The sequence below is a fragment of the Centroberyx affinis genome, unplaced genomic scaffold, assembly GCF_046629955.1.
Source record: "Centroberyx affinis isolate AG114_WGS23_722 - 3 ecotype Tasmania unplaced genomic scaffold, CSIRO-AGI_Caff_v1 ptg000562l_1, whole genome shotgun sequence".
Lineage (NCBI taxonomy): Eukaryota > Metazoa > Chordata > Actinopteri > Beryciformes > Berycidae > Centroberyx > Centroberyx affinis.
This window is the reverse complement of record NW_027279205.1, coordinates 92,529-120,412: the sequence shown is the minus strand read 5'-3', so window position 1 is coordinate 120,412 and position 27,884 is coordinate 92,529. Positions and strand designations below refer to the sequence as shown.

The following is a 27,884-nucleotide window of genomic DNA, read 5'->3' as shown; positions in this document are numbered from 1 at the left end:
AGAAACTGGTAAGAAACTGGTAACACCGTTAGTGAGTTAGTTCTACCCAGCGAGTAACCGGATGGCCCGTGCGTACCTATAGCTCACAGATCAGAGGCCATCGATGCCCTAACGCATGACTGACACCTACATCAGCCCAGTCACTAACCTTCAGCTGCCTGGCAGGGCGGGACTTATCCTGGGAGGAGGAAGAGGATTGCGATGAGCGTGAAGAAGAGTCAGACTTGGAGTCGGAATCCGACGAGGAGCCTGAATCCTGGGCCTCGGTCACGACCACCGAGCCGCGCTCTGAGGCCTTGGACCCCGCTGGAGTGTCGGAGAACATGCGAGGCCTCTTAGCTGTAGGAGCTGTGTTGGTGGGCGGAGAGGACAGAGGCTGCTGTGGCGAGGCATCCGTGACCAGGACCGACCTCCTCGACTCCTCTGACCCAGCCTGGGTCTGAGACAGCTGGGCCGCTCCCGCCGGGTCTCGGCCTCTCTTCCATGGCGGCAGTCGGCTCTCCCTCTCTTTCTCCTCTGCCTCCCGCCTCTTCTCCCGCTCCTCCTCTAGCCGTTTCTCCTCTCTTCTCTTCTCCTCTTCCAGCCGTTTCTCCTCTCTTCTCTTCTCCTCTTCCTGCCGTTTCCTCTCTTTTACCCTCTCCTCTTCCAGGCGTTTCCTCTCTTTTTCCCGCTCCTCTTCCTGATGTTTTCTCTCTTTTTCCCTCTCCTCTTCCTGACGTCTTTTCTTCTCCTCTTCCAGTCGCTTCCTCTCCTTTTCCTTCTCTTCTTCCAGACGTTTCTTCTCCATCTCCTCCTCTTGTTTCTTTCTTCTTTCTCTCTCCTCCTCCTCCTGCCGTCGTCCTCTTTCCTTCTCCTCCTTCAGTCGCCTCTCTTCCTCCTTCTCTCTCTTCTCTTGTTGCCTCTCCCTCTCCATTCTCTGCAGTGGTGATTCACTGGAACTGGCAGCAGTGATAGAGATGGCGAGCACAGCAGATGAGCACGCCGTCTCTCCTGACATGCCCACAGCTAGGGGGGCCTGCACTGCAGGGAAAGCCCCCTCGGACTCCATCTTGCGGGCGAGCAGGGAGAGGGGCCCTGGCCTGCGCTGCTGGGGGGGCTCAGGACTGCTGGAGCGGGAGCTCGAGTCGGAGTCCTGCCTCTGCATCGCGGGACGAGGGCGAGACGCCGCCCCCGCACCAGCTGCGGCCCTGGGGCCGTCTGCCTCTGGATCGTCCGTGTCTGGGGGGCTCTGCTTGGGAGTGTCGGGGAGGGGGAAGGAGAGCTCGGGGGGTGGAGAGGGAGGAGGGGTGGGGTGGCGTAGCTGCATGGGGGGCTGGTGTACCTGCGGTGGCGGGATGTGCTGCGGAGGCTGAAGCTTGCGTCTGGATCTCGCGGACACCGATGGGATGCTGGGGGACGGCTGCTGCAGCTGGGGAGCCACTCTGCCGCCCCTCCGTGCCCCGGGCCCCCACTCCTCATCTTCCTCGCTCTCGTCATCGCCGTCGTCATCTTCATCGCTGTCCTCGCGGATGTGACCTCCTGCCGCGGCCACGGCGGATCGGCTGAGGTGGAGGACGGGATGGGCTGAACCCGGCTCGGCGGGCGCGGCACCCTCCTTCTCCTGGGCTCGGGGCACGGCGGGGGGCAGCCCCTGCCGATCGGGCTGGCCCAGGACGCGCACCGACAGGGAGGCTACGGCGCGGGGAGGAGAGGGGGCGGGTGGCTCCTCGTGTCCCGGCTGAAGCGTGGCTCTCTGCATCCAAGATCCTGGAGCCTCAGAGGACTCCTGGTGGTGGTGGGTGGGGCCTGGGCCCATGTCAGGCCTGCGAGCCGTCATCCCTTGCCCCACCAGTGGGCCTCCTCCTCCCTCCTCCTCTGCCCTTGTCAGTGGGGGCTGGGAGGGCATGGGGCGATGCTGCTGGGTGCAAATAATGACGTTAGTTTGAGAGAAAACATTGTGCCCTCAAACAGGGTTCCCACATGTTTTCTACCTATCTGTCTATCTATCTATCCATCCAGCTATCCATCCATCCATTTACTTGTTTTGTTAAATTGCCGAGTTGAATGTCCAGGCCCAGACAAACAATTTTCAAATTTCATGACTGTTCGAGGTCTACCATGACTATAGAAACACTATTCAAGGATATAAGCATCAGAAGAATCACTTTGTATAAGGTGAAAGTATCACTTGGGATTTTATTAGGGTGTATCTATTATTATCCTATACATATAAATTGTTGAGGGAAATGGAAAATAAGCCTTTCATAATTTTAAAAACCCAATTTTGCAACTTAAAATGGTAGGCTTAACATATATTTTCAACACCTCTTTAGGTGTCACAAGATGTCATTGTTTTTACCCTTAGTGCCTCCACTTAGATTAGAAATTAGGACCTAAATAAAGAATAAAAAATAATCTTTGTAAACAATTCACAACATGTTATGATCAATGTGTAGTGGTTGTGTGTCACTGTGCCCTGTTTGGTGGGACAGATCTTCAGTTTTCTCCATGTGTTTCTGTGTGTGTGTGGAGGTCACTGACCTTGTCAGAGACGTAGGAGGAGCTGTCGTTGTCCTCTGAGTGGTCTTCATCCTCTTCCGGCACTGCTGGGCTTTCTGTCAGAGAGGCACACGACAAAGGGTTTAAAGGGTCAAAGGTCAGCACCTTGGTCGCAAGGATTAGGGTAAGCAACACACGCCTATTGGTTCCCAAACAACGGGAAGCTTTTGACTGAATCAGGGTGACATAGACCCATTTCTCTAAAGTCTAAAAACTGTCTCAACTGTAGGCTGAGGGTGTTGTTTGATATGATCTTACTAAAAAATATATTGGGTTTTGTTAAAATGCAGTTAACGTAATCAAAAGCTGACAAAAAAATTTGGGAATTTTGGTGAAAGTGTAGTGGATCTCCTCAGCCCACTCTGACAGTGTCAGTGTGAGAAGTTGAGTTGAACTCATCTGCACGCAGGAGGACACTTTGTCAGCCTGGTACATCGGTATTAGCATGGCAGAATCATCATCGGAGAAAACACACTCATAGGACAGATGTGGTGTGTATGTGACATATTCTGGAGACGGGTGTGTGTGTATAAAAGAATGTCTACACATTTTCCATTTCAAAATTCCACCCTGTTGCGTAATATAACTGTCAACTAGGCAATATCACTCTATAGCTATTATAAATGATTCTTCACAATAACAAACATTAGCTATAGGCCTGTATAATGTGAAATGTAACACATGTGAAACGCAGTGGGCCTACAGCTATATAACATGTTGTTATATGTGTGTCACAACTGAACAACAATATGCAATAAAGGACAACAATACAACAACAATATTTTTTGCATATTTTTCCTGTTTTAGTACAATTCCTAAACCTTTCAAGATCTGGAAATGAGAAAAAAGGAAGCCCGGTATGATCTGTTTATGAGCCTGCTTATACAAAAGTGAACAACACAAATTTACCAGACCATTCTGTGTGTGTGTGTGTGTGTGTGTGTGACAGCGAGAGAGCAAGAGAGAGAGAGAGAGAGAGAGAGAGAGAGAGAGAGAGAGAGAGAGAGAGAGAGAGAGAGAGAGAGAGAGAGAGAGAGAGAGAGAAAGAAGAGAGTGCCTTGCTCCACTAAGTTAATGGACCATTGTTCTTGTGGCAGAGAATGTGTTCATTGTCTGTTTTGTCATTGTGTGTGTGTGTGTATGTTTATGTGTGTGTCATACCGTCGGCCTCGGCTGCTTGCTGCGCCTCTCTCTCCAGCCTCTGACGTAGCAGCTCCTGCTGCTTGGCCAGGTATTGCTTTATGAAGCTGTTCTGGCTCATCTCCTCCCCTATCTAAAACACACACACACAACAGCAAGAACAATATGTTAAAAGATACATTCTACAAATCAGAGGAGAAATACTCACATCAATGTGTTCTCCTTACTGTTACAGGGAATCTACACCAAAACGTTTACAATCCATATAAAAGAAAGAAAGAAAGTTCCCTCCCACTAATATCTCCTCCACAAAGCCAAAGAGCAGTAATTGTGTGAATGGTGAAACTGAGACTTTAAAGTTCGATATAGGACAAAATATAAACCCTTGTCATGACGTTTGACCTTAAAAACACACAAAAAGTATTTACTACTGTTTGCCTTTGCAAGGAAGATATCACCTCTGAAAATTTTGTGAGGGCGATCTGATCTCACAATAACACAGGAACCATGTTTCTTTATACAGCTAAATACAGAAACCAGTAATAACTCCTGGTAGAATAATTGAGGTCTACTCACTAATGCATGTCTCACAAAACTGATGCATAGACCTCAATGTTTATGATTTGACCACACTCTTAATTTTGTTGGAAGAAAAGTCAAAAGCTACACAGACTCTAACCTATCTAAATACCTGAGAGTTGGGCTGCAGCCCAATGTGAGAGGAGGATGACTTCTGCAGGTTCTCCAGCATCAGGGCCTGCAGGGAGTGATGAAAGGAAGTTATTTAAAATGTAAAATGATATAACACGAGGGTAAGTCATAATAAAGGTGGTAAATGAACACAAGCCAGCTGCTAGTAAATTCTGACTAGATGAAGAGATGATGTCCTGACAGGATTAAGAGGTGAGATGTCACCAAGCAGCAAAATGATATATGCTTCATCTTGCAGAGGGACTTCAGGTGATTTAAACACAGCAGGGTGGCCTTATGTCATCTGAGGCTCTCCCTATTGAGTGGAGCTCAGCTACATTGCTTATAAGTTTGTTCATCATTCTATCTAGGGAGGGAGTGTGACTAAGATAGAGGGTGCTAAATTGTTGGCCAGTCAAGTACAGGGGAGTCCACTCGAAACCTGATGGACCATTCACAGATTTTTGATGTTTTGGTTTACTCAGAAGACAATACAGCCGAGTGTTTTGAATGTATGCAAATTACAAAGAAACGACGAATAACCCTATGCCTATAGGAACTTACGGTGTCAGTAGCTCTCCATAGTGAGTTATTAGTGAGCATTTTGTACTACTTTATGGTATATTTATCTCCTATGATATGACTATACGATTTTCTGTAGCATAATACCTTTAGTGTGTTATTTCGCTGTTGTATTCGTACGGTATCCTTCTAAAAATGCATTATAGGATTCCTATAATTGTTTACAGGCTGAAATACAGACTGAATGTCTGTTGCAAAACTATTATAATAAAATACTTAAATGCTGATTTTATACAAAATTGCATCTGAATAATAAAATACGCGTCGGTGAAATCCGTATGTTTACATGGCAAGGCGCGCCCCCGAACCCTAACACACACAGACACACACACACACACACATACACAGAGCGCGGGCACGATTATCAACTGTAACGTACAGTACAGTATGTGCCGCCGCTCGCTTGCTTACACTCCGCTTAGCTTAGGCCTCGACTTGACAGGTGCACAGTTCAACTGTGTGCAACACGGTGAACGAGTAGTTACGAGTTAAGTCAAAGCGCGATTGGAAATTCGTTGCAATGCCAATCACAAATCACCAAAAACAAAACATGTTGTTCATACGTAATAACGTGTGCCAGCCGATTTATGCATTCCCGCTTCTGAATCCACACACAGTTACGGCCTCTAACGTTAACCCCCCCATCTCTCGCCTCCTGCTGAACTTAGCTAGACTCGACAGACGCCCAAAACATGGCCAGAAACTTACCCCTTTCAGTCGCTTTATAAGTGCATTTTTCTGCCCGCTTTTCGAGAGGTTTCTTTGCTCCAGAGCGGCTTTCAGATCCGCGACTCGGAGCGATTGTAAAGGTTTTCCATCAAGCGTAATATCTTCGTCCGCCATTTTGCTCCCTCAGCTTGTCTAAACTCCAACAAGCGTCGCTACGGCTGCTGCTCGGCGTCAGAGTTCGGCAATCTCCGGAAGAAGATCGGCTTCTCCGAATCACAGCAACAGTAGTGTATCAGGGTCATTTAAATCTCATAAATATGGCGACTACTTCTTGTCCTGCCTGTCTGAAAATACTGTATCATTGATAATTATCGGGCCAATTTAGGTTCGTTGGCGCACTCATCTTTAAATTATAAAGTTCAGGAAGTTAATTTAATCATAAAATTGTGAAGGTTGTTCAGACATTCACCAGTCGACGGAAAATCATAACTGTCTTTTAGTCTTCCTGCAGATTTATGAAACATTTTTTGATAGACAGACTGCAAAATCAATGACCCACACACAACTTTTTTTTTATCACTGAAAAAAATGTATTTGTGCATTTTGAACGGGAATACAAGACAGACATCAAATGTAGTGTTCAACTTCCTTAATGCAGAGACCTGTTAGGCCTGTATTACTGGAGGAGACGAGTCAAAGCTTCACTTCTAAACCTCAGCAAATAGGGCTAACTGACCCAAACGAGCTCACATAGTGTAAAAAACATTCTTGTACAAAAAAAAAACACAACCCTAGCTTAATCAAACTTAATATTTTTTTCCAGAAACATTATTGTTCGATTTAATTCACTGAGTGAAATCGTCCCTGGTTAAATATGTGCATATATAAAATTAGAGAAAATTAAAGCCATGCAAATCCGAAAGCAAAGGAAATACAAACTTGACAATAAATATATAATGGTTACTTTTCGACGACGCTCTCTTTATATTTCTAAGGCCTGTTTTGGCAGGCACGTATTCATTAAGTAATACTGCAAACCTCCACTAGGTGGCACTCTGGGGCAGGACAGATGGAAAGGGGTCACGTTCAGCAGGATGAAACGTTGGCCACCGTTTATACAAGGAGAAATAAGTAGTGTAAATAATCCTCGTCTCTAACGTGACAAAAATCACATCTATTCAGCTTCCATTTCTAAATGTGCACGCTGAACATGATTCTGCTCTATTTTGGCACAGACCAACCAACATATTATGTCTGGTGACTGGTAAAAATGGAAATGGAAAGTGGGCAGAGAGCAATATAATGGTCAGAAACAGAAAACAGGTGTATTAGACATAAACTCAACGGTTTCATTTGATGTAGCTGATACTACACATATGCTCAAACTTCAGGCAAAACTGAAACATGACCAACTTGGCATGGTAAATGTGTTAAAGAGATTTTATGTGTTCAAAACAATATAAGAATGATGTAGTCACTCAGACATGGGCTGTGCTTCATTCCACAGGTCCTACCATGTGTCCTTAACTCCCCGCTTCACAGCTACAGTAGGCAGCTGAACTGGAACATGCATAGAGCAGGTACTGTCTGAGCCTGGAAAAAATGGTCACCGTCTCATGAGAAGTGGAGCGGAAGAGCAAAGAAAGCAAGAGAAACATTAAGCGTGGAAACCCTAACAAGACAGGTGGAGACAAGTAAACCCGGCCAACAGGTTTTCTTATCCAGAGCCAGCGTAGGGCCGTGGGAAAGAACAAAATTCATCACTCCCTCTCAATCTCTCCATCTATTCTCGCAGATTATCTCGTTCATATTCAGACAAGGCTCTCGTTGTTCTCCTTCACGGCATCTTTAATGTGTGTAAGACTGCATGTTTGTAAACTGAATGGCAGGGGTTGAGAGATGTGTCATGCAATCTTTAGGAAGGTTACGGGAATAAGAAGATGTACGGCAGGTAATTTCTACTTGCCAATGGAAATGAGTGGGTATCATACAAACACTGAAAACACTCTTGAACAGTTTTAAAGGGTGGAAAGTCAGGCAAACATCCCACCACACATCATATTCCATTTCTTTCATGTTAAACCCAGAACACTCAATATGCTGCATCAACAACTTCAGCATGATAATCACAAAAAGCATTCCTTTCAGGAATCACAGTAACAAGTAGGCCGATACCAGGATGTTCGGCTTCCTTCTGTGCTATTTTTGGGAGAGGGGGATGGTTAAATAAATAGAGACAGGAAGGAAAAATGGCTATCATGTGAGGAAAAAACATTGGCAAACATAACAAAGCGAGGCTCCCAAGATACCTGGTCCACAAGGACACTCAAAAGTCACAAAGAGGCTTCAAATATTATCAATAAGTTATCGACACGCAAAAAGACAAGTGTGCTTGGCACCAAAGCACAGTGGTCAGTATAAAAACAAAAGGCAAACCAACACACACTGAGAGGGACAGAACCAACACAGTCAAAATCCAGCTGGGCAACAACTGCAGCACGGCTAACCACTCTTCATCCACGATTCCACTTTTCGCCTGCTTCAAATCCCATTCAGTTGAAAGGTAACGAAAGAATGTAACAACAAATAAGGCATTTCAAAGAGAGAAAATGCACGTGTAGTGTAAACAAAGTTTTACGCAAACAATACGAAATATCATAAAGATATTTCCGCCAGCCGCTGGAGCAGACTAGAGAAGCCCGCTGCCTGCTGGGAGAGCTCGGCGACGCGGTCCACCATCTCCTGGGTGGCCGAGACTGACGGGTAGTTTTGCGCGGCGCCCTTTGTTGCCACGACAACCGTCTTCAAGGCCTGGCACAGTCGTCCCCCCGAAGTTGTGACCTGAAGCAAGGAAAAATAAATAAATAAATAAGTAAATAAATAAATAAAACAACTTACACAATTATTACACAGCTTTAACAGATTTTAATTCTGTACTAGGGACGGACGATTCCACATTTTTTGGAGTCGATTCCAATTCCAAATGAAAATATGTACACAAAATATATACACAAAAATGTAAGTTTTACACCAGTTGGCATTCAACCAATGAGCCTTGAATTTCTCCCTCCCCACTTGTTATGAAATGTATCAGACCAAAGCAATCAAACACAGATTAGTAGGCCTAAATCAGGATTAATTAATTAATTACAAATTTGTTTAAATTTAACAACTCCAGATTCCAGAGTCGACTCCAATTCCGTTTTTTAGTAGAATCGATACTCAGAATCGTGATGGAATTGAGAATCGACTCAATCTCTACTTTAAAGAACTGACCATTACTGCTAGTAAACCAAGTAGGCAAGACGTGTTCGGGCCATTTTTAGCAGAACATAATGTCTGTTTCAGGGCAGACTCGACTCAGACAGGACTTGTGCTTATCATTAGGATTTTCACGATTTTCTTTAACCATACAAGGCTACATGCTATGTTTCCCACCCACACTATGTCATGAAAACAAAGCCACACATGGTTTGCTCCGCTAACCTTAGCCCTGAGGTCGGGGGAGGTCAGGAGGCGGGAGAGCGTGTCCCCGATGAACACCAGCTTGTGGGCGGTCACAATGAGACTCTTCCCCCTGGCGACGAAGATGCGGGGCGGCTGGTTCCCCTGCACGCTGCTGAAGAGCACGTCGATGGAGTCTGCCAGACAGGAGAGGTGGGCGAGGCTCTGAGACGAGTAGAAGGACAGCAGCTCCGAGTCTTCCAGGGAGAGCGACACCGGCAGGGGAGGCGACGGGGTCAGCTGGAGGGGGGAGGTGTGCAAAGAAAGACAAGTTTAGCGTTTTTCCAAGGAATGTCAGGTTCATGCTTGAGTGGCTGATGTGTCAACTAGAGCTGCAACGATTAATCGATTAGTTGTCAACTATTAAATTAATCGCCAACTATTTTGATAATTGATTAATCGGTTTGAGTAATTTTTTACGAAAAAAATGTGTGTCAAAATTCTCTGATTCCAGCTTCTTAAATGTGAATATTTTCTGGTTTCTTTACTCCTCTATGACAGTAAACTGAATATCTTTGGGTTGTGGACAAAACAAGACATTTGAGGACGTCATCTTGGGCTTTGGGAAACAGTGATCGACATTTTTCACCATTTTCTGACATTTTATAGACCCAACAACTAATCGATTAATCGACAATGAAAATAATTGTTAGTTGCAGCCCTAGTGTCAACAGCATCAAATGTATTATTATTATCATTGTTAGGAGATAGCGGTGGACTAGAAATTAGATAAGCAGGCTTGTGACAGAAGGTGCCGGAGGGGAAAATTTGGACAGGTAAAAATGAATAATGAATGAGAAACGCTCTCCCCTACATCAACTACTACCACAGAAGGGCCCTTGAGCAAGGCTCTTAACCCCCAACTGCTCCAGTGGAGCTGCTCAATGGCCAATAGACTGTGGCTGTGTAAATGTATATAACTGTGTGAATTTGATGCACGGCATTGCTGAAGAAGAGTATGCATGCTCGGTCAATAATTTGTTTTTTTAAATGTGGTTGATAGTGTCTCACAGCGAGAGAGAGAGCGACACACACTCATATGAATATACACAGTACGTCAGAAAAGGGCATTGTCGTAAGGATGATTGTGCTCCTCTGCCACTCACTGTCCTGCAGCCTGCATTCTCTATAAGCCAAGATTGTTAAGATTAACAAATGACCTCTTGTTGGCCGGCTATGGCGTAACCCAGGAATCCAAGAAAGGAGTAGAAAAAAAAGCAGATTGAGTGATAAAAGCATGACCTCACTCTCAAGCAACAGGAGAAAGGACGTGCAGACTTAAGCAAAATTACAATAATATGTAACAGTTATCTCTTATGTATATTATTATAGATTGTTTGTCTGCAACTGTTTGCCTTGATGTTGATTTCTTGGCCCAAAAAAAAGAGACTATTTTCTTGTCAAATAAAGCTTAAACGTTAACAAATAAGTAAATAAAACCTTGTCTAAAAAAAGAGACGGAAATCAACAAGGACAAATGTGATATAGATCGAGAGCAAGTCAGATGATGTTGGGTAAACTCGGTGAGTATGGACTCAGACAGGTTTAGACCAGATCAGGAGCCAAAGAGCAGAGCAACTGTCAATGCTGCAAGTTGGATTAATGACTCACACTGCACATCAGTAAACAGCACACATACACACACACACACACAGAGTGAATCAATGACTTATCTGTGTAGACTTGCTCTGTGTGTGTGTGTGTATTGTGAAAACTTATCTGAGAGTGAGAGACTGTGCCCTGTGTGAGCGAAGGCTTATGTGTGTGGAAAAAAAAAAGAGGAGATTTACCCTCGGCTCTGCTGTAATAGTTTGTGTTTGTCCGTTCTCAGCTGGTGCATCGGGAGGCGGCTCTGGTTTTCCCTAGTGTGGGAAGGAATGAGCAGGCATGTTTACAGACATGGCCACAAAGCCTGTGTAGACTGTATCCACAAACACAAAACTAACAATGCAGAAATTACATGCACGTGTAGTTATGGCAGAGATGAGTCAAGGGCAAGGATGAAGTAAAGACAAAAAAAAACAGGATAGAGGGAGAAAAAAAAGCAGGAAAAGAATGGTAGTTGCATGTCCAAAAATGCTTCTGGAAAACAAAAAAAAAAGAAACTGGGAAAAAAAACAACAAACCCTTCAGAAAAATTACTGGAAGGCGCCTGCATATGTCATTTTTTTCATGCACATGCAGTAGGCCTATATAAAAGCAGTAGGCCTATATAAAATAAACACACTCCATCATGAGGACTGACCTGCAGCTTGACATATCCGACACTGTCTCCAGCAGGTAACGGGGCGGGAATGGGAGTCAGGCCGATCCCTGCATACTCATTGCTGGGGTCTTCTTCTCCCTCGCCGGGGCCCACTGTGAGGGTCACAGAGGACGTAGTGGGGGGCAAGGGGAAGGCCGGCTGAGGGGTTGGGGGCAAGGGCCTCTCCTGGATCCAGCTACCTTTACGTGAGCCCATCCCACCGCCAGATGATTTCCCATCAGGCACAGGGAGCGCGGGCAGAGGCCTGCGGGACAGGGATTCCTGGGAAGGCAGACGGGGGCGCCCCTGAGCCTGCAAGAGGAGGGTGCTTTCCTCAAGGGCCCGCTGCACCAACGACAGGAGGCCTTCAGACGGAGGAGCGTTGCCGATAGCCGACAACGCCGGCAGGAGGTCCGAGAGGCGAGCCCAGGCCTGATGAAGAGGCGGCGGAGGATCACCGGAATGGCTCGCTTTCCAGACGGACAGGATTTCAGCCAGTGAGGTGGCCAGGTCCCGCGACGACAACGTGGAGGTGGAGCAGGAGGCTGTGCTCAGTACCGAGTGGACGAGGCAGGAAAGCGAGGCTCTCCATTGGACATCGCCGGAGCCGTTACTGGAGATGGAGAGGCGGCGAGTAGAGGTGGAGGAGGACGAGGAAGAGTGAGGCAGGACGTCGATGGTGAGAGCGGGCATGTCGTAGATGCCGCAGTCCGGCTCGGAGGAGTCCGTTGGATGGTCTCCACAGCTGGCTCGTTTCTCAGGACCAGGGACAGAGTAGACCTGTCCCACCTGGGTGGTATCTTCTCCAGACAGGCTGGTTGTGGACTCTCCTGGGCCCAGTGGCAGGCCGGGGAGCGTCGGGACACTGTAGACATCGTCATCGGCTTCATCAGCCACGAGCACCGAGCCGCTGTGCTGGACATCTGATGCAGACATGTTCAGAGTGATGGTGGGGACGTCATACACCTGCGAGACGTAGAGAAGAAAGGAGAGGAAGAAAGTCTTGCTTAATCCTTTGTTTGTAATGTTGTGTGTGTACGGTATTTACCTAATGATTACATGCAAAGACTCTAGGATTATTTCTATGGGACACAATGAGTAACCACAGCACAGTATGTGCTTTTTGTGGTAAGGAGAGAACAATGAAGCAGTAAAAGCCAATGCACTATTCCAACTTCACCCACAATAGGTATTAAAGGAATACACAGATTTTGTAGTCCTTAAATCTTTGATCAACCTAAAGTTGGGTGCTTGCACTGTACGAAACTAAATAAATACTGAATACACAAAGGTGAAACATATCCATCTTATCACCGCACAATAGTAAGATTATTCAAGACCTTAGATGCTCATTACACCTGGAATTAAAATGCATACTGGGTAATCAGACTGAAATTGGTTAGAGAAAAAATACATAAAATCCAGGTGTAAATGCACTCAAGATTCACTGAAGATCCAATCACCCAACAACCTCCAGAGGTGGTCAGAGACATATTTGGCCACATTATCAGCAAAGTGTAAATGCAATGCGTGTCCAATCCATATAGAGCAGACACATATAAAACAAAATCAAACAGCTGACAGCCAGCTCATATAATAACATACAGGTGTAAATGTAATCCAGCTGAAATCATATCTACACACAATCCGGATACGAGACGCATGTTAACGTCAGGTGTCAAAGAGGCCTTAGTTGCCACAAAGTCAATGTATTCCTGTAACATTACTGGGGAGACCAGTGGGGATGAGTGGTATAGCCTTGGTATGGCTCTGACAGCTGGGTGTGACTGGGAGAAAATAGCAGCAGCAGCCTTCTAACTGGATAGACAGGCTCCCACGGCAGACAGAGACAGGTGTGGCCTTGCCTTGGAGAGGGGGAGGGAGACAGACTAATGGTGGAATGTGTGAAGAAATGGTGACAGGACATTCGATAGTCATCTCTTGTTGGTGTTCCACTTTACTTGTACAGACACGAGTTCAACACACCAGTTTGCCACAGTTCCCAGCTAGCTGTTTGGGAATTCCTACCAAGGACTGCGATTGCATGGTCACAGTAGCAGATGCTGTTTTTAGATGCTGTACAAAATCTTCTTCTCATGTGCAATATAAGTGCCATGCCTATATAAACTTTTATGTTGATTTTTCAATGTAAGGAAAAGGGAACGAAGACACAAGATGGATCTGAAAGTGAGTTCCCTTCTCGAAACGAGCATCAATATGATGGTGCCCAGGATCTATCTGTGTCTCTGCAGGACATAGGTGTGAATGGAGTTGTCTTTACCTCTGACTCGGAGTCAGCTTGCGGGGGAACAGCGCGGGGGGTGTCGTAGATGCTGTCGTCGTCACCAAGGGAAGACGGGGCTGGACGCTGCCACCTGCCACTAGGAGGAGTGTCATACACCTACCGGGACAAAAAAAAGCACAAAATCAAATTCTGATTACCAATTAAGACATATACTCTTGAATTATATTCATGTATTCCCTAACCATATCTCCTGCAGACTTCGAAGGCTAACCGAGTGTTGTTTGGCAAAATGTTGTCAAAGAACAATGCTGGGAGCCACAGGAATGATACAGGCTTCCTAAGGGGCTCCCAGCAAAATTAAAATCAATTTAATCTCACTTTAATTCCATTTACTAAAACATAATGCAATGAAGAATTGCATAAAATGGCTATTTTGACCATAGCTTTCATCCATTGTTGACTTCGCACTACTGCACCTAATGTAGGCAATTCTGACTGAACCCCAGTCAGTATTTCCCCTAATGGTGAGGGTGCACCGAAATTGCTAAGGTAACATGACCTTAACATGCCCAGGACCCTCTGTCCACTTTTTTTACCCGCAGTATTTTGAATGGAAAAATTGCAGTGAGGTAATGTTGTGCATTCCTGAGTCAGTGATGAACGCTTAGCATGGTTTAGTGCTTAGAGTACTGGTATTTAAGAGTTTTTAGCACTTTTAGCAAAAAAGCACCATGCTTCAAAAAGATTGCGATTTATATCGGCCTTGGCCAAACAAAAACTAAAATTTCTGTATTGTTCAAATGCTAATTAACCTCAGGCAACAAATATTCTCAGATGTGACTCACAGGGATAGAAGACATTTTTGGGGCCACTTTGCAAGAAAGTGCAAGTATCCCTGCTATACAGAAACATCAATTTGAGCTCACAACATAACACGTGGCTGAGCAGAATGACTCTGTTATACAGTAGATTTGAGAGTGGGCTAAGTGAACTTACCTGCTCATCCACAGGATCCACATAATCTTGATTTTCTCTTTTGTTCTGTGCATTGTTCCTTCTCTCCAGACCATCATTCACTCTCTCCTCTTTGCCTTGAGGAGCGCCCCTCTGCCTGTCTCCTTCTTGCTGCAGGCTTGAAAGAGTGGGCTGAGTGGCTCTGGGGACAGCAGCCGACGAAGGGGCAGTTTGTGGTACGTCTTTCCTAGTGACGCCCCTCACTGGAGGTGCTGGTGGAGGAGGTTTGCGGGCAAAGTTTGGTGATCCAGGTACCCTGACCTGCCCCGCTCTGACCAGCAACGGAGACCCCCGGTGACAGGCCAGACCTGGCTTGCCCCGGGCAACGGCAGTGTTGGGTGAAACCCCTTTGAGCTGAGGTCTGGGAGATGCCTGGGCCGGGGACGACGGCTGTTGGTGGGCTTGCAAAGGTGACGCCGCAGCTGGAGTCCTGTGAAGGTTGGCTCCCACAGGAGTGGGTGTTTGGTACACCCCAGGGGTCTCCTGGCCCACTTTGGGCTGGGGGGTGAGGGGGGTCCCGTTGACCATGGAAGGGCCATTGGGACAGACAGCAGTGGCTGGGGTAGAGCCAAGAGCAGCCGTGACTCCTCCTGTTGGGGTTTGGTAAACATCCTCACCTGCCAGCGGTTTGCCCCTGGGCACCAGATAACAGTTGTCCGAGTGTCCTGTTGCCACTGTTTCCCGAGGGACGAGATAAGTAGTGTCCTCTGGGTCCTCTGCTGCCCTGGGCACACCAACGGGGGAGAGGTACACAGACTCCGAGGCCAACAGAGGTCCTGGCTGCCTGGCATGCTGGGCTACTAGAGGTGTGGGAGTTGTTGGAGTCTGGTAGAGGGTCCCCGTCTCTGTACCTCGTCCTCTGAGTGAGGGGGAGCGCGGACGTCCTGCCACCCCAACATCCCAGTCAGGTCGGGGCCGGGTTCCAGAGCTGGAATGGGAGCGAGGACGCCCACCCTCTACTCTGCGGAGCTCCCCGGGCCTTGAAGCAGGTGCAGCTCCTGGGCTCTGGTAGAGCCCCTCGCCCGCACCAGGCGGGGAGCGGTACACTCCATCTATGTCTTCTGCACTGCTGCTGACAGCCGTCCGGGCCAGCGGGGCACCGGGGGACAGGTAGACCAAGTCCGAGCCCGGGGGCGGGGCGGTCTGAAGGAGACGGAGGCGGTTGGCAGGGGCAATGCCCTGTCTGCCGTGCAGGGAGCAGAGCCACCAGCCCGGCCCGCCGCCCTGCTCCTGTTCCAGAACCATGAGGATGTCGCCCTTCCGGAACGCCAGCTCCTCCGGGCTCTCCGCTGTGTTGTCAAACAGCGCCTTGGCCAGTACCGTCTGAGGAGGAGACAAGAGTAGAAAATAATGCAAATGAGGAAATGAGAGAAATGGACCCACTCAACAATTTATTCATACACACACCAAATGTCCGTACGAAACAAGGTTTAATACACAGCCCAAATTCACACAAGCTAGTGTCTCACATCTGCACACCACAAACAAACAAGTACATTGACATGGCAACCCCAAGTCAGAAGTGGAAAATGGCTGATTGTTTAGGGCTGTTGAATGGAGAGTGAATAGGAGAGAATGGGGAACATCTCTTAAAATGAGCGTGTGAGAGAGAGAGGGAAACAGAAAGGGGGTGGGTTAGAGAAAAAGACAAATTGTAAAACTCTAAATTCACGGCTGTGTCAGTGATCATGAAAGAGTGAGAAAAGGGGACAGAGGGGATCAATGATCAAATGGACAAGAGGGCTTAATGGTAATGAGAGAAGAGCGGGAGGGGGAGGGGAGGAGAGGCACATCTGTCCCTTGTTGTTTAGGGTTTAATTGCCATCCCAAAGCCACAGAGTCAGGCCCCCTTTCATTTTCTAAACCAACCCCCTGGGGGACAACTAGGCACCATTGAGCCATGTGGGACCCGTTCAGGAGGGTAATGGAGGGACAGCTTCTAAAGCCAATACCTCAAGAGGATCCAGACAAAAATATCAAACCTACTGAGATAAAATGTAACCATTCATGCACTGCCAATCCCAAAAGGTGCACATTATAGTTAGTAAGTCACACAATTGTCCATCATCGTGATACTACCACAGGAAAGAGTACACAACCACACAAAGAAACAAATACTGTACTCACCGAGAGGGACATATTTGCTATGTCTCAGACACAACTGTAATTCTTCTAAAATTCACGAGCAATGTCCATAAGAGTCCGGGTCAGTCAGGGTCATCCATCTAGATCAGCTCACGGATGGACTGGACGGTAGAGAAACTTGGTGCTGTGCCACAGCTGGGGCTGAGAAGGACACATCTCCGGCAGGCTGAGTCAACTCCTCGTCGTCTCCACCTTCTCCAGGAACCTGCAATCCATGTAAAATTGCTCTTCACGTCACGACTCATTTATAAAACCGCAAGACAGTTTTAGTAACGCTGGCTAACCTCAACACAAAACTTAAAAGGCACATGAGAAGTGGAAAGTAGGCAGGCAGCAGCAGCTGTCTGTCCTTTCCACGCCCAGTAAATGCAGCCCATCTTGCGAAAGCTAACGGTTAGCTTAGCTAGCAACGTTAATACGAATATGATACGTGGCGTGCACTCGCTATCATAGCTACCATCTAAGGTTAGCTTTACAACCGCTATCCGTGTTCAAATCATACCTGAAGACATCTGAATAACAAAAGTTACGTTATGTAGTAGCGGCCTACTAGCTAGCCAACGTCGCTATCGTTAATGGTGCACAAAATTTTCAAAACAATGGCAATGCCGGCATAAACTGCAAAAGCAAATTTGCTGGCTAGCCAACCTTAGCATACAGACGCGTGGTTGTTAAATAAATACCCCGATTTGTCTTGTCGTCGATGAACTTCACATTAATGCACAGTCTGAGATGGGCAGAATCACTTTGTTTCGGTCGTGAAAATCCGTGGCCATCGGTGTTCAATCATCTTCAGCGATGACAACACAATTATTTCCGCCTCCTTAGATGTGTGCGTATTTCACAAATGGAATAGCAAAGGGATGGGTGTAAGTACTGGACTTACACCACCCCCACCACTTTGAAATCGCGTAGCTAACCACGACCCATAAAAAAAGAGCGTATCTGATTGGGAGGTTTGGATTGGGATGTTACCGCGGGGTGCGTTTAGGGACGTCCAACTTTGGCCAACATTCAGAAAATAAATCTGTACAAAACATAAAAAACAAAACGGATTCTCCACACTATTACCACCATCGCTTGGTACAGCAAAATGTCGAATGTCTTTAAACAAATTACATGATTATTTTGATTTTCTGGTTGTCCAAATGAAAGAAACAGAGGGTACATGCTTGTGACTGCTTGCTGGGGACTTTTATTTTGAAAGCATGAACCCTGTACCCGGAAAACACTGTAGCTAGCCGAGTGTTCTTGCTTGTCAAAGGTCTGAGAAATACCGACTTTAAAGATCCTTTTTCAAATTCTCTCACTGGACAACTACATTTGCAATTTTGCATGACCAGCAGGGTGAGATCATGCTCTCAATCACATATGCATTGGTAGCATATGACGTAGCCTACAGCGTAAAAGCATAAACTTTACTAGTGTTATGCTGTTTCACATTTTCACGTTGGAATCGGATCCTGCCTTTACTATACTGTACAGCCTAACAGGCATATTGCTTGTGCTCCGGACAAATTATTGTAGTATATAGTCTTAGATCAATAAACTACTAATCAGTCAGCCTTCAACCAGTGCAACACTCGTGCCAGTGTCCAAAGTGACCTTTGCCCTAGTTTCCTAATGTCCTCATAAATTTGTATGTCACCATTCTGTGTTCACAGGTGATGTTGAGGAGTGTTTTCAGGTGCCTTGTGACCAAACCTGTCGCTGGGCAAAGGAGCATGTCTCAAAGTAGCCTTGCTGGGAAGGTAGCCATAGTCACTGCCTCCACAGATGGGTAAGAATAAGAGATTAACACTTTGTATTTGTCTATACTGCCCTACAAAAGCCAAAGAGCAGAGAAAAATAGCTTCAGCGTTTGACTACTGTCCTGACAGAAGTGTGATTGGTACAGAATTGGATTGTATGTCATATGGAAGCACTGGTAACATGTTATTTGGATTAGTCCAATATTGATATTCAACTCACTATTTGGGTGACAAAAACTATGTTCAACAAAGTGTCACTTGGCTATTTGCTGCAACTCAACCATGTAACCCTAACCCAGACAGACTTTTTAGTGACACATGATAGTTACTTGATAATAAGTTGAGTATCAGCATTGGACTATTCAAATAAGTGTGACCAAAGCATTTCTTGGTATAATTTTTGTTGGTATGTAATCTAAACCCTAGTCATGACCTTTTACGTTTAAAATAGACATAAATGAGTTGCTGTTTGTCTTTGTAGGGCAGTATAGTGGGACGCTTCCCAAGTGGGATCCAGGTTTTACGGATCTCACTGGGAAGGATCTTAAACACTTGTAATGAGGTCCCTTACACTATAGCCTACATCATGTAAAACAGCTTCAATGCATTCCTATTAATACTAATCATTGATAGGAAACAGAGGTGTGATCAAGGTCAACTTTGTTCAAGTCCCAAGTCGGTCTCAAGTCTAAATGTAGAACACCAAGCCCAGTCAGAACAAATCAAGAGTCCAGTATCAATTTAATATCTTCAAAGAAAACAAAATATCTAGGACTTCAATGCAATATGGTTTTAATAGGATAAAAACTTGGTACGAGCATCATGAGATTGATTTCTATAATCAGTTTCAACTTCAATAAATTCAATCATTCCATACAAATTAAAAAAAACTGAATTTAAATTCAGGTTTCAAGTCATTTACAGAAACACAAGATCTTTTGTTGAGACTTTAGAAACCTTTTCAAGTCGTCAAAGTCAAATCACCAGAACCCAAGTCAAAGGCAAGTCCCAAGTCACCAGAACCCAAGTTAAGATCAAGTCTCGAGTCTTCTCTTCATGCATCAAGTCAAGTCTCAGGCAGTTAAAATTGTGACTTGAGTCTGACTCGAGTACCCACCTCTGATAGGAAATATTGAATTCAGATTCTATGGGCTTGATCCCACACTCATCGCGGCGCTCTCCCCTCCTCCTCAGCATCGGCCTGGCTGCAGCCCAGGCCCTCGGCCAGAGAGGAGCCCATGTGGTGGTGAGCAGCCGGCGGCAGGACAACGTGGACAAAGCTGTAGCGCTGCTGCAGAGCCAGAGCATACAAGTGACCGGGACCACCTGTAATGTCGGCAAGAGCGACGACAGAGAAAAACTAGTGCAAATGGTGAGTCTCATGCTCGGGTGATTCCCAAAGTTGGGTCCGGAGAGCCCTCAGAGTCCTAGGGAGTCCCCAGGTGAAATAAAGGACAGCTTAAAGGAATAGTTTACCCCAAAATTATAATTCAGTCATTATCCATTCACCCCTGTATCAGTCGAAACTCCATTGAAGTTGAAAGGACCACCAGACACACAGTGAGTTAGCCATTGTGGTTCCATTTTCAGCAGCTTTCCTCCAAACTACTGAACTTTTTACAGCTCAAAAAAAAGAGCATAAAATGTCCATCAGATTTCTACAAACAGAATAATCCAAGTGTTTTGTAGCCAAACAACTGCACCTTTGGGTCCAAAAGTCCAGTATTTACCTCATTATCTCCTATATTTTCCTCACTGACAATGCTCTGGACACATGTGCACCCCACAGTAACAAGCAGAGTCTTCCTGCAGAGCGTTGTCATTTTATACTTGGATTATAATTTGGGAGAAGGCTTCAGTGGAGTTTTGACTGACATGGAGGTGAACAGATAATGACTGAATTTTCATTTTGGGGTGAACTATTCCTTTATTTTTATTTATTTATTTATTTTTATTTGTATATACCATTCAAAATGTAGAATGACAGATATCTCAGTTAAAAATGCTTAGGACCCCTCATCTGCTATTAGATGGTCCTCTACATCCAGTGACTGATTCTGTGTTGAGAACAGACTCTGGACCAGTGTGGTGGTGTCGATATCCTGGTGTCCAACGCAGCAGTCAACCCGTTCTTTGGAAACATCATGGACTCCACTGAGGCCGTCTGGGACAAGGTACAAACTACAGAGTCTCATTTATAAGACAAATCTAACCCAAAATTGGGATTTCTGAAAAGTTGATCTTCACGCCAAAATCAGCACATTGCATCGTTTCCTCCCCCCTGAGTTTTCAGGGGGGAAGAACTGTTGAAATGCTCTGACAATGTGCATCCCTTCTTCCTCCCTGCATTGATGTTAATGTGTCAATAGGATAAATCTAATATGTAAAAAGACCAAGTGTAATTGTTTTCACTCCTCCATTTCCCCCCAGATCCTGGATGTAAATGTGAAATCTGCCTTCCTCCTGACTAAGCTGGTGGTGCCCCACATGACGAAAAGAGGGTGAGTGAAAACAGAGAAAATGATATTAAAGCATATTTGGAATGAGATCAAATTGATGTCACTATAAAACTGTCCATGGTGTTTTTTATTGCAAGTGCTTTACAGATTTTAAATTGACATATTTTTGTATTTTATTTCAGAGGGGGAAGTGTAGTGTTTGTGTCGTCTGTGGCTGGGTACCAACCAATGCAGGTTAGTGAGTGGATGATGGACACAGAGTCACCAATTTCCACTGAATTCACTGAGAGAGAAAAAAAATTACTATGAAAACTAACAGAGATAGAGACTTTAATTCCAAATCCTAAGGGTATGTTTAGAGAAAAAAATCAATCAATTTAACTTAAGATTTAAGTGACAGGATTGATGTCTTTTGAACAGGTAGTTGGAGAATTGTTCAGCCTTGGCGGAGGTTTGCAATCTCTGATTCCTTCTAGTTTGCACCTGAAAAGATGAAGCCTCTTTTACCTGAAGAAGAACTTTGTGGGGGGTTTTTTACCATTGCTCATGTCTTTTCTTTCACTGTATTGACCTGTTGACTCCCTCTCTCTGATCTCGTCAACTGGCACATTCTTTGTGTTTGTTTGTGCGGTATAAGATGTGGTGAATTTTCCTATAATTTTAAATACTGTTTGCACAGCAGATTTCCCCTGTGGGACAATTAAGATTTGATTGTTTAAAAGTCTAGAACTGAGTTTTTAGTTCCAGAGTGGCAGTCTTGTTTTGTTGTCATCTAGTCTGTTACACTCTATAGCAGTTGCAACCAAATCACTATACATGGTGGTCATGTAAGTGTCTGTGTCTTTAACATTTTTATCTGGACATATTTGTGTTTCTCCAGGCCTTGGGTCCTTACAGTGTGAGTAAGACGGCCTTGCTGGGGCTGACGCGGGCACTGGCCCCTGAACTGGCTCAAAGCAACATAAGAGTCAACTGTGTGGCGCCCGGAGTTATCAAGACCCGCTTCAGCAGTGCGGTGAGGAGAGACACACAGACACACACACACACACACACCCCTCCTCTTTGTATCATACGCTGAAATCCTGTCATTACCAAAGGAGTTGAGGATCTCCAATATATTTTGTCATCCAAATTGTCTCATTTCACTTCAGTCACGTTCTCTTTTTTTCTATGAATGTTGTATTCTCCCATTTCAATTTATAAGACAGTACTTTTTCTCAGTTATGGCAGAATGAAGATATTGTGGAGGAGTTCAAGAAGCAGCTCAGCATCAAAAGGTACAGTTCAGTTTCATGATTTTGACTAAATCCACTCATTTGTGCTATACAACGGACAAATGCTATACAGTAACGCAGCGTAACACTATGTCAGTCTGGTCTGGTTTTATTAGTCATGATAAATTAATAAGTGTCACCTTTTTCTTTCCATTCAGAATTGGAGAGCCGGAGGAAATCGGTGGGGTCGTTGCTTTCTTGTGCTCCCAGGAGGCTTCCTACATCACCGGAGAGACCATCACAGTCACTGGAGGGATAAGCTGCAGACTCTGAAACTCCAGTGGTGTCAAAACAAATAGCATTTGCACTTAATTGAGTGTATTTCTATGCAGATTAATGTTTTGATATTATTTTGGCTACTCAAGTATTCCATTTAAGAGTTGGCAGTTGACATGCCATAGCCAAGATAAGCCTAAACCCCGATTTTTAGAAACCTCAATATGTGGCAATATTAGCCAGGATACTGAAGCATGTCAACGCCTTAAACCAATTAGTATAGGTTATTGATTACTGTGTAAGCTCTCTTTCCATTGTAATACTTATTATTCTGTAAATTTATGTACACAGATATTTGTAATCGAGATATGAAAATGCACATAAAAAGCTTATCCTGAATAAATGTAACACAACAAACACACACACCAGGAACAATAACCCTTAGACAATTTGTCTCTCAGATGATTATCTGATGAAATAAAATAATTTTCACAGCTGTCAATTAAGCAGTTTTGGGAAAACCACATCTAGGTCTGCGTCACAATTTACAGTCCCTCATCCTTTTTTCTCTAAATGTAACTTTTTCCATTTTTTGTCCATAAGAGTCACTTTGCATGTTTGTAGTCCCTAACTTTGTTAAGACTTGTGACACCATCAGAAAAACTTAAATATTTATCACACAGTAATTTTTTTTTTCAACCCAAACATGCCTTGAAGTTTAAACGAGGACAATTCAATTAATGAATAATGCTGTGGCTCAATTTCAGAAATAAGCTTACCGTCTGTACGTGAACACTTAACTTATTTAATGGAAATATTGTGAGAGACTCCAGTAGTGCTGTGCAGAGTTTAATTTTATTGACTCAGGAAATGTGTTTTCTAGTCATCTGGCAAGCTACAGTGGCTACAGCTGTTCTCCACCTCAGTACTGCACTGCTGGCCAGGTAGGAGTCTAGACACACACACATACACACACACACATACACACACACACACACACACACACACACACACAGTAAAGTACACATACTTATATTGACCTGTACAGCACAACAGGTAATTTCAGGCAGACTGAATTCTGGCAAAGCAGCATCTTTCTTGCTTTCCTGTTTTTTTAGTTACTTTCACTCCCAGCTGTGCCTCAGATTTTGCAGTATCATCGTCATTCCCATATATTACAAGACAAATAAATGAAATGGTCACACATGTGGCCATCACACACTTACCCATCATTTTCCACTGGATGCGTTGGGTGGAGACTGAGCAAATAGAGCTCCCAGTTCCTCCAGTTGTCGCCCTACCTCACAGAAAGATTGTAGAGTCCTAGGCGCACACAGACACACACACACACACACACCAGTCATAAGACTGAATTCACTGAGTACATGTACCTATAACTTGTAATCTTGTCTGCTATTAAGCACAATCTACTACCGGTTGTTTATCTGTGGTTTTCTTTGCGTCAACACTATCAGACGATGAACAGGTAACACTCAGACAGAAAATTAAATAGCTTGTGCTAAACTCATGACCCATTTCTCGTCTTCTTTCTTTTTTCCCTATTGCCATGTTGGTGGAGAGAGGAGGAAATCCACAAGTGACTGTCGGTCATGATGTCAGTGATATTGGTGGTGATAGTGGTGGTTGTGATGATGATCAGTTGTCTTATGCTTCTTGCCTGAAATTGACATTCTGCATTGTTGTGCCTGTCAGTCTTAAAATAATTTGTATTATTTGCTGTGAAACTGATTAACTATTGGGACAAATAAAGTTTCAACTTGAACTCGACCTTCTCACCTTCCTCCACCGTCCTCTCCTCCATTATCACATCCACCCTTCTTTCTACCTTTTAATTTTTTTTTTTTTTCTTCAAAGTACTTTGCTGTCTCACAGCAAATTGAAGCTTGAGAGGAAAGTGGTTTTGTCTTATTCATCTAATTATACTTATTATGATCTCCCTATGTTACACTGGACTATTAGTCACTAAATACACTTCCCTCTACAGCTGCAACCATACTGTAAGCCACGGTGCTTCAATGTAGTTATAGTATGTTGCAGTCTGTCTTCTACAGTATGTCTTGCACTTTCCCTTTGAATTATATACAGGATAGAAAACTAACTTTTTTGCCCACCGGCCAAAGTGTCTAGCGCATCCAAAGAGTCAGCAGCGACTTTCACCGTTTCCCCAGCCAACTTAGTTTTTAGAATAGAACGGGATCTCCAAATGATGGGTGGTTACCTGCCAAAGTTACTGGTTACAGCTACAGCAAATATGTGCGGTCTGCATTTGGCAGGTTGCTGGTTTTAATTTCCAACCCTGACTGTATGTGAGGTCATGCAGTCACAGTGCTATGTGTGTCAATATGTAGTGTGTGTTGTTGTTGCTGCTGTCAAAAAGAGAAGGGATGTTGCTGCTGTGCGTATAATAAACGTTTGTAATTCATTTGGTTATGCGGACATCCCTCTTTTTTTGAATCTATATACACAAGAGTCTGCACCCTAGAGACAACAAGAAGAGTTTGGAGTTGAGCGAGCTATTTCTTCCTTTGTTCTTTGTTGTTGTTGAGTTGTTGTGAGATGTCTCTACACCCGTGTTACCACACTACTTCTTGAACATGATTGTACCTGGCTAGGGGGATGAACAGTTATTCTATTTGTGAATTACACCAATTTCCCATGGAACGAACAACCGAAATTGCATCTGAAAGCCCAATTTACACATCTTGTAGACAACTCACTTCGTAAAAGAAAAAAAGTAACAGTTGAATGGAGCAAGCCATGTTATTTTTCTCCCAACCAATGACTTGATGACTCCCCTTTCCCTCTTTTCACAATGTGCACCGTCTCCTTTTTTCTAATTGACTTACTGTCTCTAAAATAACCTCATTCTCTCCTGTAATCACTGTCTCACAATGCCCCATCCTCGCCCTCTCCTCGCCATCTGCAGTATCAATCTGCCCACCCAATCCTGTCCTTCCTTCCCTCGTTTTAAATTGCATTTTCAACATTTAGCTGACCCTCTCTAATCCAGAGTGAGAAAGTAAAGGGCTCAGCATCTTGTTCCAGGACACTTTGGCAAGACACATGACTGTTGATACACACAGGGGAAGGGATGATATCTCTGACAACTAGGCTTCCCTGTCTCCCCCACCCACCCCCACGTTCACTCACAGTTGGGTGAGACTTCTCATCTCACACTGAACGCTGTCAAGCTGGGTGGAAATGGAGCGTGACCCCTGGCTCTCCTCCCGGTCCCTCTGCCACTGGGCGGCCAGGGCCCTCATCTCGCTCTGGATGTTTCGATGGTTGTCCTCCTGGCTCAGCCGCAGCTGCTCTACCTCCAGCCTGTGGGAGATCAAAGGGTGCGGGTGTCAAAAATGCTACAGCTGTTAAGTCTTCTGTCATACACTGAATGTACAAAATATAAGAAACATCTTCCTGATACTGAGCTGCAGCCCCTTTTGCACAATCCACATCTCAATTGTCTCAAAGCTTAAAAATCCTTCTGTAACTCGTCTGCTTCTACATCTCCTCCTGTGTGATCAGTATAGATTTAATAAGGGGAATCAATAAGGGATAATGGTTTTTCCCTGGATTCAGCTCATCAGTGTACTTCATGAAGCGTCCCCAATATTTTGTACATTCTGTGTATGTGACCCAACATAAAAAAACAGGCACATTGTGGGAGATGTTTTTTTGTTTTTCCATAGATTCTGGTTCTTTGCATTCAGACATTTAAAATGGTATATTACACAATAGGGGTCAATAAATGATTTTCATTATTGAATCAAAAGAGTGCGCTTTGATCAAACCTTCTGTGATTAAAAATGGATCCCCTGTAAAGTTAAATGAGCCTTTATTGTTTGTGGCGTTTGGTCAAATATGTTCTGAAAAAACTTTTGGGTATGTTCGATTTTTCTGATCTTTCCAATAAATTGTGACCGCATCCCTCCCTTGGTTAGTTTTAAGTGATCACTCCTTTTTTTGACTACATTTAAAAGCAAAGTGAATCTTCCAGACTATCAAAATGCCAAAACTGCTTTGCTGCATCCACAATGTATGTACCTGAGGGCATTGATAACCGCTGTCAACTCCCTCCTGTTCTGGGCACAGCTGGGCACACTGCCATAAGGGCCTGGTACCCGACAGTAGCAGCAGTGGCCGGTCTGGGTGGCCGTACACACGTGCCGGGTGATGGCGCAGGGTGCCAGGCAGCGATGGTGGGTGCAGCGTCCAGGAGAAGAGGGCGGGTGGCAGAGCAGGCTGCTATCCAAGTCAGAGGACAAGGACCTGGTGGCGGTCAGGGCCCGGGTCTGTGGCGTGGAGTCGGAGGTGGCATAGTAGGGACTGTGCAGAGTATTCTCGGACTCCAAGCTGCTGTCGCTCTGAGCTTCCTTCAGCTGAGTTATGGGAGTTGTTCAAAAGATAGTGCTGTTCTGATTGTTCAAAACCATTGTAAAATGCCCCATAAACGTAAACATGTAGCCACAAAACAAAACTTTTCTTATTACCCTATTATTTTATGTAAATCAGCGTATGATGTCACCTTATTCTCCCTTATCTATCTTAAAAATATGTAAAGATTTGTATCGATAAAATAAGCAAGGTAGCAACAAAGGTGATCTTAACCCCATCTTGCTTCCGGTCCGCCTCCTCTCCCTCCTCTTCCTCGCTGAATTGGGACGACTTTGCATCTTCATCCTCGGGCCGGGCCTGAACCACGTGATCCACAGCATCGCTCCACTTCTCCTCCACTGCCGGTGTCTCAGACAACACCTTGGCTTCCTGGACGTCCCCCGCCGCAGCGGGCAGCAGCGCGTCCTCCAGGGAGCTGTGGCTGCTGCGGCTGATCTGCGGGTACAGCTTGACGTATCGCATCACACCCAAAGGATGCTGCCAGTTGCTGGAGTCTGACATGAGAAATGGAAGAAGACAGAGAGAGAGAGGTTTGTTTTCTGGTGCCAAATCAAACCTGTGCCTATTCCTGACAACTGCAGTCTAGGCAACTGTTTAGTAGGTTTTTGCTCAAGTTCAGACCCCCAAAAAGTCTCAAGTCTTTTGTCCAGGATCATATTTACGTTTTACATTTTTGGCATTAAGCTGACACTCCTATCCAGAAAAATGATACATGTCTGATGTTCATTAGCTTAGAAAAAGAAAGTCACCAGACTTTTACAAAGATACATGACAAGGTGACATAAATACAAATAACAACAAAACTCAAAATGGATGTGTAACGCCTTGGAAAGAAGACCTAGATTTTTTTCTGTGCTTACACAGTTTAATACAAATAAACAGCTTCATAATAATAACTGCTGGCTACTTACATACTTATATTTATACTGTATATACTTATATCAACTTATAGCCCTAACCTACATATACAGCACATTGTTGTATTTGGTAATCCAT

General features: G+C 44.8%; 3 protein-coding genes and 1 non-coding gene across 5 annotated transcripts in view; 1 reads left to right on the top strand and 3 right to left on the bottom strand.

Annotated features, from left to right (window-relative positions):
• Window positions 1-5,794, bottom strand: part of acin1b (apoptotic chromatin condensation inducer 1b) — a 29,375-nt gene extending 23,581 nt beyond the window's left edge. Inside the window, exons 1-6 of the mRNA XM_071518265.1 lie at window positions 5,659-5,794; window positions 4,370-4,435; window positions 3,700-3,811; window positions 2,521-2,594; window positions 521-1,894; window positions 149-262 (exon numbers count right to left, since the gene is read on the bottom strand). Coding sequence (XP_071374366.1) covers window positions 149-262; window positions 521-1,894; window positions 2,521-2,594; window positions 3,700-3,811; window positions 4,370-4,435; window positions 5,659-5,793 — 1,875 coding nt within the window. The 5' untranslated portion in view covers window position 5,794. The remainder of the gene's footprint in view (window positions 1-148; window positions 263-520; window positions 1,895-2,520; window positions 2,595-3,699; window positions 3,812-4,369; window positions 4,436-5,658) is intronic.
• LOC139643145 (small nucleolar RNA U6-53/MBII-28) lies at window positions 2,886-3,004 on the bottom strand. The gene has a single exon (XR_011695067.1). It is a non-coding gene; the product is annotated as a small nucleolar RNA U6-53/MBII-28 (small nucleolar RNA).
• A 1,651-nt stretch (window positions 5,795-7,445) lies between the features above and the next one.
• On the bottom strand, window positions 7,446-17,561 carry efs (embryonal Fyn-associated substrate). Of its 2 annotated transcripts, XM_071518274.1 has the most exons (8): window positions 17,456-17,561; window positions 16,755-16,977; window positions 14,610-15,950; window positions 13,650-13,769; window positions 11,369-12,334; window positions 10,914-10,985; window positions 9,106-9,363; window positions 7,446-8,460 (listed from the first exon to the last, which is right to left on the bottom strand). In XM_071518274.1, the coding sequence occupies exons 2-8, from the start codon at window positions 16,764-16,766 to the stop codon at window positions 8,275-8,277; spliced, it is 2,955 nt and encodes a 984-aa protein (XP_071374375.1). In that variant the 5' UTR covers window positions 16,767-16,977; window positions 17,456-17,561; the 3' UTR covers window positions 7,446-8,274. The 2 variants fall into 2 exon arrangements, with proteins under 2 accessions (XP_071374375.1, XP_071374376.1); XM_071518275.1 differs by lacking the exon at window positions 10,914-10,985.
• Window positions 17,562-17,999: 438 nt separating this feature from the next.
• dhrs4 (dehydrogenase/reductase (SDR family) member 4) lies at window positions 18,000-24,278 on the top strand. Its single transcript, XM_071518279.1, has 9 exons — window positions 18,000-18,119; window positions 18,437-18,552; window positions 19,718-19,895; window positions 20,596-20,697; window positions 20,954-21,024; window positions 21,165-21,216; window positions 21,863-21,997; window positions 22,204-22,259; window positions 22,415-24,278. Exons 1-9 carry the CDS (start codon window positions 18,108-18,110, stop codon window positions 22,527-22,529), a joined length of 837 nt encoding a protein of 278 aa, XP_071374380.1. The 5' UTR covers window positions 18,000-18,107; the 3' UTR covers window positions 22,530-24,278.
• Window positions 24,279-27,884: the final 3,606 nt, after the last annotated feature.